At 43.5% G+C, this 13,389-nt stretch overlaps 1 protein-coding gene and 1 pseudogene across 1 annotated transcript in view; one reads left to right on the top strand and one right to left on the bottom strand.

Moving 5' to 3' along the window:
• Nucleotides 1–13,389, bottom strand: part of LOC149274593 (transient receptor potential cation channel subfamily M member 2-like) — a 32,573-nt gene extending 19,184 nt beyond the window's left edge. The window contains exons 1-13 of the mRNA XM_089505300.1: nucleotides 13,240–13,389; nucleotides 12,714–12,805; nucleotides 12,472–12,637; nucleotides 12,127–12,307; nucleotides 11,647–11,795; nucleotides 9,149–9,329; nucleotides 8,258–8,319; nucleotides 7,967–8,167; nucleotides 7,535–7,637; nucleotides 6,430–6,551; nucleotides 5,900–6,232; nucleotides 5,398–5,532; nucleotides 4,983–5,112 (exon numbers count right to left, since the gene is read on the bottom strand). Of these exons, the coding sequence (XP_089361426.1) occupies nucleotides 4,983–5,112; nucleotides 5,398–5,532; nucleotides 5,900–6,232; nucleotides 6,430–6,551; nucleotides 7,535–7,637; nucleotides 7,967–8,167; nucleotides 8,258–8,319; nucleotides 9,149–9,329; nucleotides 11,647–11,795; nucleotides 12,127–12,307; nucleotides 12,472–12,637; nucleotides 12,714–12,805; nucleotides 13,240–13,389 (2,005 nt within the window). The remainder of the gene's footprint in view (nucleotides 1–4,982; nucleotides 5,113–5,397; nucleotides 5,533–5,899; nucleotides 6,233–6,429; nucleotides 6,552–7,534; nucleotides 7,638–7,966; nucleotides 8,168–8,257; nucleotides 8,320–9,148; nucleotides 9,330–11,646; nucleotides 11,796–12,126; nucleotides 12,308–12,471; nucleotides 12,638–12,713; nucleotides 12,806–13,239) is intronic.
• Nucleotides 2,909–4,198, top strand: LOC149274594 (guanidinoacetate N-methyltransferase pseudogene; annotated as a pseudogene).

Below are 13,389 nucleotides of genomic sequence, written 5' to 3'. Positions count from 1 at the left end.
ACCCACGGAAATTAACTAGAAGTAATAAAGTTAATGTCACGATTAATGTCTGGCACAGTATATAGAGATGCCAGTTATGGGTACGGGTACCAAAGTTAATGTCTGTACCAAAGTCAATGTCTGGCTTAGTATATAGAGATGGCAATAATGCTGTAGCACCATCAATATCTGGATCAGTATATTGTGATGGCAGTTATGTTGTACCACAATTAATGTCTGGCACAGTATATAGTGATAGGTGTTATGCTGTACCACCATCAATTTCTGGCTCGGTATTGTCAGATATTTTATCATCGAAAACATGTATTCTATATCTTCTGTATTTTACATGAGCACAAAATGGAGTTAGAGCCATTTTATATAATTGTATAATGATTATTTCTTTCTGTCTTTGTTCCCTCTATAATTGAGAACAAAGGAGTATTTATGTATATAGATGTTTCAGTATATATGATCCAATTAACGTTATCTTCCATGAGAAAGTTAAGGAGTAGACAGTGACACTGCATATCCTTAGGAATGTAAATCGGCATGGGGGATACATGGGAAGACTACAAGACCTGAGTTACTATCTAGGAAGTAACATTTGGCGATTAGGGTGACCAAGGATAAATTCCAAACACATATGTAATGGTTTTAAGTTAATTCTTAGACAAGAGCGTCTCTCACAGGTAAATTAAGAAATTACAACGGTGTAAATATGAGTAGAAATTCTAATTATATGGGTAAAACCCACCGTTATGATTGGAGGATTCCAATCAAAAGGTGGAGGCTATGATAATAAGCCCTGTCTTTAAAAGCTGATGTCTTTAATAAAAAAAAAAAGATTGCACCCTGAAATGGACAGACCCTGACGGACTTATTCACCAAATTTACCCCAGAGAATTGGAATCTTAAGATCCTGGCACCATATTTCACTCTTAGAGTTACTTGGAGTCCTAACCTATATAATTTGTAGAAAGTTATATTCTTGCCCACTTAATTTCTTGACAATGAATCTGGATTAATTTCTACAAGGACCAGTTGGACAACAGCAACAAGTGGTGGTAAATATAATTGTTTTATTATTCTGAATAGAGATTAATTTTGTCTTCTTCGTATAGAATTCCCTGTTTCCAGGAAATAGTATATTGCATTATTGTATATGACGGCTTGTGAGACTGCAGCTTATAACCCGTGATAATAACAATAATGAAAAGGTATTTTTACCTATAGACGAAGTTTGACATTATTTGCATCTATTAGGAGCTTCACTAATACTCTTAGACACAATTAAATTATTTTAATTTGTTATATTAGTTGAACTAGTATTAGAGAAATAGTGATATTTTTATTACTGCCCTGATTATTATCAATTTTTGGTTGCTGAGTGGACTGGAAATTAATTGTGTGTTAGACTCATAAAATAACGATTCATATTGATAACTATCGATAATATACTGTATTTGAATTGATTCATTTTTGACATGTTTTAAGAATTTTGTGTTTTATATCATGCACTGTGTGACTCATATAGATATTTTATAAATTGTGTTTACAATAAATAATATTTTTATTGACTATCGTGGCGATATCTATCTAATTTGAATTATAATTTTCGGCGATCTGAAAGAATTTAGGATCGGAGATAAAATATAGGGTATCTCCTTAAATTAATATTGTGGATGTGGTACTACAATATTTGATAGCGTCGTTATTTTGCGTGTGTGTGACGAAATATTGGTTTTGCCTATTTTGTCTCATTAATATCCCTAACAGTATAAAGTGATGGCAGTTATGCTGTACCATTGTCAATTTCTGGCTCAGTACATAGTGATGGCAGTTATGCTGTACCACTGTTAATTTCTGGCTCAGTATAAAGTGATGGCAGTTATGCTGTACCACTGTCAATGTCTGGCTCAGTATATAGTAAAGGGTTAGGGTGCAGCACCACTGTCAGTGCCTGGTTCAGTATAAAGTGATGGCAGTTATGCTGTACCACTGTCAATGTCTGGCTAAATATAAAGTGATGGCTGTTATGCTGTACCACTGTCAATGTCTGGCTCAGTATATATTACACACATATTTAGTGTACAAATGTACATTATTTGTCAGGGGGGCATGGCTTCCTGTATGATATTCATATGTACCTGGTCCATCAAAATAACACAAACTGATATAACACTAATATAACACTAAATAAGTAGTAAATAAATTACATACGTAGTTTCTAAAAAAAACATTTATGTCAGGACTCGGGTGATCAGGTCAGGTAGGAGCCCATGCGCAGGGGATACTTGGGGTTCAGTATGTAACCCACGGTGCATGATTATGCAAACAAAGACACCACAAGCAGAAATCCAGGTAATGCAGTGTTTTTCATGTATATAACAGGACCAGCAAATAGGGGTGATATAGTCTAAGCAAGTAACCGGACGTATGGCAAAATAAATACCGGTAATAAGTCTTTTGACAGGGAGCACGCTTGGAAGGGCACGGAAAGGCACACAGCCCACTTGGAAGGACACAATAGCAGGGAGTCCACTTGGAAGGACACAATAGCAGGGAGTCCACAATAGCAGGGAGTCCACGTGGAAGGACACAATAGCAGGGAGTCCACGTGGAAGGACACAATAGCAGGGAGTCCACAATAGCAAGGAGTCCACGTGGAACGACACAATAGCAGGGAGTCCACGTGGAAGGACACAATAGCAGGGAGTCCACAATAGCAGGGAGTCCACTTGGAAGGACACAATAGCAGGGAGTCCACAATAGCAGGGAGTCCACGTGGAAGGACACAATAGCAGGGAGTCCACGTGGAAGGACACAATAGCAGGGAGTCCACGTGGAAGGACACAATAGCAGGGAGTCCACGTGGAAGGACACAATACAAAGACTGATTATGGTCTAAGTCATTATGTCAAGAAGAATGGGCGGGCTAGATGGGACTGACACCCATTTAGAGATTATGGGCAAACCGATGATGGAGAGATGGGAGACTCCATACATGCACAGCTTGGCAGGAGTGGCAGCCAGTAAAGGTGGCCGGGTTTTGGAGATTGGTTTTGGCATGGCCATTGCAGCTAGTAAACTGGAGGAGCATAATATCGAAGAACACTGGATTGTAGAGTGCAATGATGGTGTATTCCAGAGGCTACAAGAATGGGCAAAGAAGCAGCCACATAAGATTGTGCCTCTTAAGGGACTATGGGAAGATGTGATTCCAATATTACCAGATGGACACTTTGATGGGATCCTATATGACACATACCCCTTATCAGAGGAAACATGGCACACACCAGTTCAACTTCATCGAGGGTCATGCTCAAACCTGGAGGAGTCCTCACGTACTGTAACCTGACATCATGGGGAGAACTGTTGTGTCCTTCCACGTGGACTCCCTGCTATTGTGTCCTTCCACGTGGACTCCCTGCTATTGTGGACTCCCTGCTATTGTGTCCTTCCAAGTGGACTCCCTGCTATTGTGTCCTTCCAAGTGGGCTGTGTGCCTTTCCGTGCCCTTCCAAGCGGGCTCCCTGTCAAAAGACTTATTACCTGTATTTTATTTTGCCATACGTCCGGTTACTTGCTTAGACTATATCACCCCTATTTGCTGGTCCTGTTATATACATGAAAAACACTGCATTACCTGGATTTCTGTTTGTGGTGTCTTTGTTTGCATAATCATGCACCGTGGGTTACATACTGAACCCCAAGTATCCCCTGCGCATGGGCTCCTACCTGACCTGATCACCCGAGTCCTGACAGAATACAAAGGCCCAGCTGGATGTAGACTAGGGCTCAACCCAGGTAACAAGGCACACCTGAGTTCTGAGTGCTCCAGAGGGTGGAGGGTGGCCACTAGTGGTCGCAGGTGTAAACGCCACAGGTATAAAAAAGCCATGGTTCAGGCAGTGAAAAATTGGTTCCTTACAATTTATGTCCAATCTGCAAGTTTTTATTTGAGAAGACCTATTCTGTGTTTTCAATGAGCCTTTATACTTAGCTTTAGTTCTTGTTTACAGTGACACTAAATATATTTACTTTTATATTTTTCAGAGTTTCTTTGTAATTATGAATGAGAATTACTTGTATTTTTCAATGGCTGCCCATATATTTTAATAATAATTATATTTATGGGATGTGTGAAAATGACAAATTAAAATTTGCTTACACTGTTTTTTATTACTACAGGTGTGTGGAAGAGGTGTGGTCATGATAGGGTGTGGCTAAGGGAGTGGCATCACCCTGAGGGGCCCATGGCTTTTTGTCGCTCGGGGGCCTGGATGGTCTAAGTCCGCCCCTGAACCAACATGTGGGACACTGCGGATGTTTAAAACCCAGCATCCCAAGACATTTTGGACGATGCTCGGCTTCCAGCTTTGTGGAAACAGTTTGGGGAAACCCTTTTCTATCCCAGCGTGACTGACACCCAGCGCACAAAGCAAGCTCCATAAAAACATGGTTGGATGAGTTAGGCGTGGAAGAACGTGACCGGCAGCATAGAGTTCAGAAGCCCTGACTTCAACCCCACCAAACACCTTTCGGATGAACTGGAATGAGATTGCGAGCCAGACGTCTCATCCAACATCGGTGCCTGACCTTTACAAATGCTCTACTGGATGAATGGGTGAAAATTACCACAGAAACTCCCCAAAATCTTGTGGAAACCCTTCCCAGAAGAGCAGAAGCCATTATAGCTGCAAAGCCGACTTCATATTACCGTCTATATATTTAGAATTTGATGACCTCAAAGTCCCTCTTGATGTAATGGTCAGGTGTCCCCATATAGTGTATCTATACCCTAGATATCCAGATAGGTAGAGGCAATGCCACATTTTCCCCAATCTCTCCTTAGCGGAGGCTTAAGATTTTACTGTAGGAAGCCACGATGTAGCCATGGAGGAGATCAGTAGAGGTAAGTATGGCCCCAGTCAAGATAAGGCTACACTAAAATCATCTGTCACAGTGACCCCAGCAGTATGGATCATCACTCTGCTTACCCATAGCTCTCTCCTCATACACGTCCGCCAGAGCCATCATGTCCTGCTTGCTTTCTGTGTCCTCCTCCTCCTTGGACAGTGCTTTGAGGATCTTACTGCAGGCCAAAGCGGCCACCACACAGTCCGGAGTCTGAGGGACACAAATAAGGGTACAAGGGTATAAGGGTGCAATAGAGCTATGAGCATAGAGCTATGACATCACACAGTGTATGCATTGCATACTGGAGACAGCACATGGGGAAGGAGCTAAAAATCCATTACATTTAAGCCTTTAACAGTCTGGGCCCTGCGTGAAAATGAGAGATTGGGTATTCTAAAACGTGACCTGTGCAGTGAGGTGAGGCGTTGGGATAATATTGGGGGAGAGGCTCAGAGTTTGGTATTGTCAGAGATTTGTGTTGTTTTGTTTAAGTACCAAACTCCAGACAATGTCTGCCAGCTCAGCTCGGTTCTGTACGATGCACCAGATGAGTAAATCCCGCTCCGGGTGCTCCAGATGGTGGGACACCGGCTCCAAAGATTCCTTCCAGGAGGACACTTTCCCGTTCATCTGCAGGAATAATCAATACGTCTCCATTCTGCAGATTATAATCCTGTGGTACCCCGCTAGTAACAGCACCCAATAACCCTATACCCCCGCTAGTAACAGCACCCAATAACCCTGTACCCCGCTAGTAACAGCACCCAATAACCCTGTACCCCGCTAGTAACAGCACCCAATAACCCTGTACCCCGCTAGGAACAGCACCCAATAACCCTGTACCCCACTAGTAACAGCACCCAATAACCCTGTACCCCGCTAGTAACAGCACCCAATAACCCTGTACCCCGCTAGTGACACACAGACAATAATAGTACCCCAATAAGTACTCGTAAGTCATCAGAAATGCTTCCTAATATTCATCTGATGTGTTCACCTTAATGTTGACTTGCGCCAGTGCTCGCGCTCTCCGTGACCTTGTTTCTGGGTATAGTGGGTCTGTGAAATCCCCCAGCAGCTCTTGTAGGACACGTGATACGTGGTGTAACTGAATGGGCAATTCCCGAAAATCTCGGGACCCGTCCAAAGCCACCTGTCTGCCCAGCTTGCTGTGAATCAGACTGGGCTGCTCCGTGTTATTATATAAGTAACTCAGTGTTTCCCAGGACAGGAATTCAGCGAGAGTGATACCACGTTCCAGGAACAGGCGCACAAACGACGGTTTATTATCAATCAACGAGATCATCAAGGATGGGTGTAGATCAGCAGGCTGCAATATAGTCCACGAGACAAAGGTTAGAGGAGAAGACAGGCGGTAGGAGAAGGTCCATGAAATGCTGCTTACTAAGTCAGTGACATCAGAAATTAGACAGCCTATGAGACATTGACCAGCAAGGCAGGTTAGAAGTGTGCTTAGAAGGTAGTGAAGGAGGAACAATGAGACGACCATCATCCATTGGATCTTACCTTCCAGCTCCAGTCTTCCGTGAATATTTGTGTTTCGGCAATGTCGGGTCGGTTCCAGGACACGGCCAACTTTAACTGATGGTCCCAGTTCTCCTGCCCATAGTGATCGGTGCTGCGTGAGGCTGAGAGATACATCATCAGTTACATCAGAAAGAAATGGGCAGACAAATGGGGCCGAATGGTTCTTATTTTACACTTCTATACATCTCATAAACATTAACTGTATTAAAGAAAACAGTAGTAATCTATCCTACTGCAATGGGATGCGTGGGGCTTTGCATTTATTTAAAGCGTTTGGTAAAGTTGGATGTGCTATTTTGACAATAAATAGGTTCTCGTTACTAGGCCTGTGTTGGGTACAATCTCGTTAGCTGGGTGGCAATGTATACCAAGGAGACAACAATGCCGAGGAACTACGAGGAACTGACCTTCTCCTGGGGGTAAGTATCTAAATATCACAACAAAAGAAGGTAGAGAAAGAAATATATCTCAATACGTTGCCAGGCCGCTGCTTTGTCTTGGGTTTGTTGGATCACAACTCAAACCCTATGTCTGTCTGTGTGCAAAAGAGTGCATCTAACGCGCCACAAAGTAAATGATGTAAAGGGGCGAGGGGTGTAAGTGCATCCAATAACAAAGAAAAATAATAAACAATGGTCTGGGCAAATCTCATCCCATTCCTGGGTTCTGCTCCACTTGGAGGCAAAGAGACAATACATGGTATCGTGTCCAAAGAGGAAGCCATGGTAAGGGCTACAGTCAAACTGTCTTCATATACTATATGCATAAAAAGTGAGGGTTTCGCACTACAGCGCAGGTGGTGGGGCGTGGACATGTGACATGGACACTTTGATAGAGTCTATTTATTGGGGTGTGTGAGATGTTGGAGGCTGGAGACTCAGGGTACTAACCTGAAGGGCCTTCTATACAGACCCTGTCCTTGCGGAAGGTATCTGACGTCTGGTCTGGAATAAGATCCAGACCTTATCAGGTTCACTTTATGCATCAGGTTCTCCTAATCATACATTAGCTTTTACGTAGATTGTGTAAAAGGTTCCTCATATTCCAGCCTTGGCTGTCCTGATCTTCTCTGCCGCTTACTGACCTTTTAGCAAAGCTTGAAGGATTGCCACATCCATGCCCTGCTCTCCGGCCCTCTCTTCCCGCAGGACGGTGAGAAGAGACCCCATGCGTACTATGTCCTGAATCTGCAGATGAGATATTTTGTAGCAATACATGAATCCGCATCACTTGTGCCCTGTCCCCGACCACCACAGACCCCCGGTGCTTGCTTCTCCCCTTTCTAAATCCAGATCTGGCTCCCATTGACCTCTAGGACGCTGGAGTTAGACGCATGTCCAAGAATCTGGAATCAAAGGTGTTGTCACAACTGTTCTTACAAATCCTATAAACATATTCTGCGGACCCCCTGAATGCTTCACACACAGGTTTATGAAAAGAGACATCAGCCCAGTCAATGGGATGGAGACAGCTGCTAAGTCAAGGGTGGTCTGCAGCGTCCGTGGTCACTTCTTACTTTCTTGGTCCACATGATAATCTGCTGCTCGCTGAAGTTGCTGTACGTATCTCCAAAGAGGTTCTGCAGCTTCTCCTTTACCAGAGCCATGGTTATTTTGGAAGGGCTCAGATTTGACACCTGTGCAATGATGTCAGCGACACGGCCTGACCCTTCCACGATGACACAAGGTGTGTTATTGCACATGGAGTTGTAGATGGTCTGTGGAGCAGGGAGACAGCTGTAAACTAACATCTCCAAAAAAACATCACAAAAGAAATATAAAACAGGAACTTTTTACAGAAAACTCACATCAAGGGTCCCCGGACCTCCTTCCAGCACGACACAGACGATGGGGATCTTTATGGCTGCGCCTAGAAGAGACGGAGAGCGCATTAAAGCTGCCCTTTCCTAAATGCCTCAGATACCCCCTCTCCGTGTAATACTTGGTAAGTGGGGCTAGATACAAGCCCCTTTACTTCTGCCTTTTGAAGATGACCCAGAAATGGTACAATTACCCCCCTCCCCCATGGCCAAAGCACCCTTATGATATTCTACAGGAGCAAACGCTATCATTATTCGTGATTTACTGCTATGTAACAATCCATATTAATAGTTTTAAAATCTGTGCTTATTAATAGTTCTAATAACTATAAAAAAAAACGTGACTTGTCAGTGGGTAAAGATACTTTGAATGAAGTCACCTGTATTCAAGCAGGGGTTCCAGCTGTGATATAGCAGGGAGAAAAGCACCAAGCTCACGTATCGCTAAATCAGAGGAGAACATGAAGGAGTCGGCTGCAGGCTGCGTGACCCCGAGAATCTGCGCATTCACCCTGAAACCCCGAGACTGGGGTAAAAACCCTGAGAATCTGCGCATTCACCCTGAGATCCCGAGACTGGGGTAAAAACCCTGAGAATCTGCCCATTCATCCTGCAACCCTAAGACTGGGGTAAAAAAAACAAAAACTGAGAATCTGCCTATTCCCTTTGAGACCAGGGTAAGAACCCTAAGAATCTGCCCCTTCACACTGAGAACCTGATATTGGGATAAACCTCCTGACATGGGGCAAATTATGAGAGATCGTAGGTATGGAGGTAAAAACTCCAAGGTATGTTGATCATTCCTGCTCTCAGTCTTTTCATATCACACTAATGCCCCTTCCCGTCACCCATTCCCATCCCTCCTCTCACGCTCCTTACCGCCCTTTTCCATTGTTTGCTCTGAGATGAATTTTTCCAGCTTGGTTCTGAGTGGGATCTCCACTCCGTATCGGCCGTGTGACCCATCGTCCACCAAGATGAAATGTGTGTGGTTGTTATCCAGGCAGCACAGATCCCCTTGGGATCCCTCATCCATTGGGTAAAAAGATGGAGCTCCTCCCTGCAGGGGCCACAAATATAAATTGGGATTAAATGGAGGGGTCGGTATGACTACCCAGGGGACCTAGTGAGGTGACCAATGAAAAAGTGCAGAAAATCCACTTGGATCCGTCACACTGTCTGGTAAATGTCCAACCAATGTATTCCTTTTAAGCTTTCCTTCTGGATCACATGTCAACCTTTTCACAGAGTAAACCATCATTTTAAATGAAATCAAACTTTAATGACATAAATCATGTTCTGAAATCTGAGGGAAGTGAGTTCAGAACAAAACAACAAATACAGCTTTGAATTATTTTATAAGCTAAGGTAGAAAGTCTCCATGACTTTGGTGAGAATGAATGTCATGGAGCCAGCGTGAGTTGCTGTTGACCACTTCTGGATTTCACTCTCCAGAGGGTCACTTTCTAGCCCCTTTGATAACCCCTTCCGCCAAAAGACTCTTAAACAACACGTGGATCCAGAGTCTTCAACCTTTGTGCTCAAGAAGAACTCTGTTTATAAATGTTTAGTGGGCAGAATGTGAAGATATTGCAGTAATTCATTACCTGTCTGCTGGGGGTGATAGAATCAGCATTAAAAGGGTAATAGTATAACCGCTATTACCTCTATACTGAGCAGAGGATGATAATATAACCGCTATAACTCTATACTGAGCAGAGGATGATAGTATAACCGCTATTACCTCTATACTGCGCAGAGGATGATAATATAACCGCTATTACCTCTATACTGAGCAGAGGATGATAATATAACCGCTATTACCTCTATACTGAGCAGAGGATGATAATATAACTGCTATTACCTCTATACTGCGCAGAGGATGATAATATAACCGCTATTACCTCTATACTGAGCAGAGGATGATAATATAACCGCTATAACTCTATACTGAGCAGAGGATGATAGTATAACCGCTATAACTCTATACTGAGCAGAGGATGATAATATAACCGCTATTACCTCTATACTAAACAGAGGATGATAGAATAACCGATATTACTTCTATACTGAGCAGAGGATGATAATATAACCGCTATAACTCTATACTGAACAGAGGATGATAATATAACCGCTATTACCTCTATACTGAGCAGAGGATGATAATATAACTGCTATAACTCTATACTGAGCAGAGGATGATAATATAACCGCTATAACTCTATACTGAGCAGAGGATGATAATATAACCGCTATAACTCTATACTGAGCAGAGGATGATAATATAACCGCTATAACTCTATACTGAGCAGAGGATGATAGTATAACTGCTATTACCTCTATACTGAACAGAGGATGATAATATAACCGCTATTACCTCTATACTGAGCAGAGGATGATAATATAACCGCTATAACTCTATACTGAGCAGAGGATGATAATATAACCGCTATTACCTCTGTACTGAGCAGAGGATGATAATATAACCGCTATTACCTCTGTACCGAGCAGAGGATGATAATATAACCGCTATTACCTCTATACTGAGCAGAGGATGATAATATAACCGCTATTACCTCTATACTGAGCAGAGGATGATAGTATAACCGCTATAACTCTATACTGAGCAGAGGATGATAATATAACCGCTATTACCTCTATACTGAGCAGAGGATGATAGTATAACTGCTATTACCTCTATACTGAGCAGAGGATGATAATATAACCGCTATAACTCTATACTGAGCAGAGGATGATAATATAACCGCTATAACTCTATACTGAGCAGAGGATGATAGTATAACTGCTATTACCTCTATACTGAACAGAGGATGATAATATAACCGCTATTACCTCTATACTGAACAGAGGATGATAATATAACTGCTATAACTCTATACTGAGCAGAGGATGATAGTATAACTGCTATTACCTCTATACTGAGCAGAGGATGATAATATAACTGCTATAACTCTATACTGAGCAGAGGATGATAGTATAACTGCTATTACCTCTATACTGAACAGAGGATGATAATATAACCGCTATTACCTCTATACTGAGCAGAGGATGATAATATAACCGCTATAACTCTATACTGAGCAGAGGATGATAATATAACCGCTATTACCTCTGTACTGAGCAGAGGATGATAATATAACCGCTATTACCTCTATACTGAGCAGAGGATGATAGTATAACCGCTATAACTCTATACTGAGCAGAGGATGATAATATAACCGCTATTACCTCTATACTGAGCAGAGGATGATAATATAACTGCTATAACTCTATACTGAGCAGAGGATGATAGTATAACCGCTATTACCTATATACTGAGCAGAGGGGCCAACCCAGTTTTGCACAAATGTTCTTACCGCTTCACTGAGCAGGAATCGCCTGTTATGGACAATTCCCCAGGTGGCAATTCCTATCAGCACGATTTCCGAATCACTGAAGTCACGCACTGCCTCTCCCACATGCTTCATTACACCGGCGTGAGAACCTCCGGTGATTATCCAGGCTCCTGAAGAAAAATGTTAAGCAACATGCAACATTCGTGTTTAACAACGAAAATGCAACATTCGTGTTCGTTTTCATGTTCTCCCGAATACGGATGCACAAGTCTAGTGGAAACTCTAAAGCCCTTTGTCACCCATTACCTAATGCCCCTCTCACCCAACTCTTTCCAACATGTATTCTGATATTCTGGTGTCCATCTTGCCAACTACTCAACTAGCTCTCACCCAGCACCCCTCTCACCACTCATCCATTCCACCAATCACTCAATGTTCCCAATGTTCCACTCAATCACCGAACTCACACATAAACTGTGCCATCACCCCATTCCCACTCACCTGTGCTCTGTGCTGCTGTTACAAGACCGCGACTGAACTGGTTTTTGAGCCGAGGGTTAATGTTAAAGTTTTTGGCTCCTCCGGTAACCGATATAAGAAGGCTGGGGATGCTAAGACCCCACTGCTGGGTCATGAGTTCAAAGAGCAGACGTGGGTTAGTGTCTGACGAGGCTCGGACATACTGTGAAGAAACAAACTCTGTAAACACAAACTCACAGTAACAAATGGAATGAGAAGTCCCCGAAAATGGAGGACAAAAATAAACACAAACAGTCCTAGTCACCACATCTAGGTCTGATTCACCAAGTTACCTGGAAAGAGACCAATAGAATAGAAAGCACTCACCTTGGCCCATATCTTACTTGTCCCTGAGAAGGTGAGGTCTCCGTGAGCGTCACTGGGGAATTCTCGGACATGTTTTTGGGGATCCCAGATGGTTCCAGGTGTCACAGGAGACACTGATGGGTCCTGGAAGTGAAGATCCTTTGTGCGGCCACAGCAGCAGACGTCCCTGATTGAGGAAATAGGAGAACAGTCGGTACAGAAGAAAATTACCTGCCAACACCGGTCCATTCCAACATACTCACCCTGCGTTGGGGCTCCCTGGGTCCCGGAGAATGAAGGACACGCACTCTTTTTTCCGGATGTTCTGTGACACCCAGGAATTGAGAACACCCAGCTAAGGGGGAGAGAGAAGTGTGATTACACACGGACTAAAAACAAAGGTATCAGGTCCGAGGACGAGCTAACACACAGGGGCTGCCATCAGGTAGGAAACAAATCATAAGCCTATTGCAGGCACTAAATGCCCGGACCGACTCACACTACCACCATTCTCAGCCAGAACCCATTTTAAATAAAGCAAAAGGCCAAGAAAATTGGCGGGATGTCCTCTGCTTCATCGGGCCCCGGTGTCTGTCCGGGTTTCATGAAGGCTTTCCATGGAGGTCTTTAAGCAGCTGCTTGCACATGGTGGACACGTCCAAGGAGTGAGCTGCCCTGACCTCTGAGAGCTGCTGGGTGTTGCCAGGGGGTTACATGGCTCGGGTTCCATCAGCCGTTGAAAGTAGAATTTATTAGACATTTGGAGGAGGAGAGTGGGGGGTTTCTCACCGTCTCGCCATCCAGGAATTTCGGGGAGGTTTTTTTCTTCTTCTTGCCATCAGCAGTTCCAGGGCGGTGAGAAGAGCGAAGGTTCCTCGTATAAAGTTCAGAACTGTCCACTTGGTCCCGGCAACCGGGTTGGCTCTTTGCGTTGCCCAT

Source organism: Sceloporus occidentalis, unplaced genomic scaffold (assembly GCF_023333645.1).
Source record: "Sceloporus occidentalis isolate IW3139 unplaced genomic scaffold, rSceOcc1.0.p SCAF_322, whole genome shotgun sequence".
NCBI lineage: Eukaryota > Metazoa > Chordata > Lepidosauria > Squamata > Phrynosomatidae > Sceloporus > Sceloporus occidentalis.
Note: the sequence above shows the minus strand (reverse complement) of the source record. Positions and strands in the feature narration are given on the sequence as shown.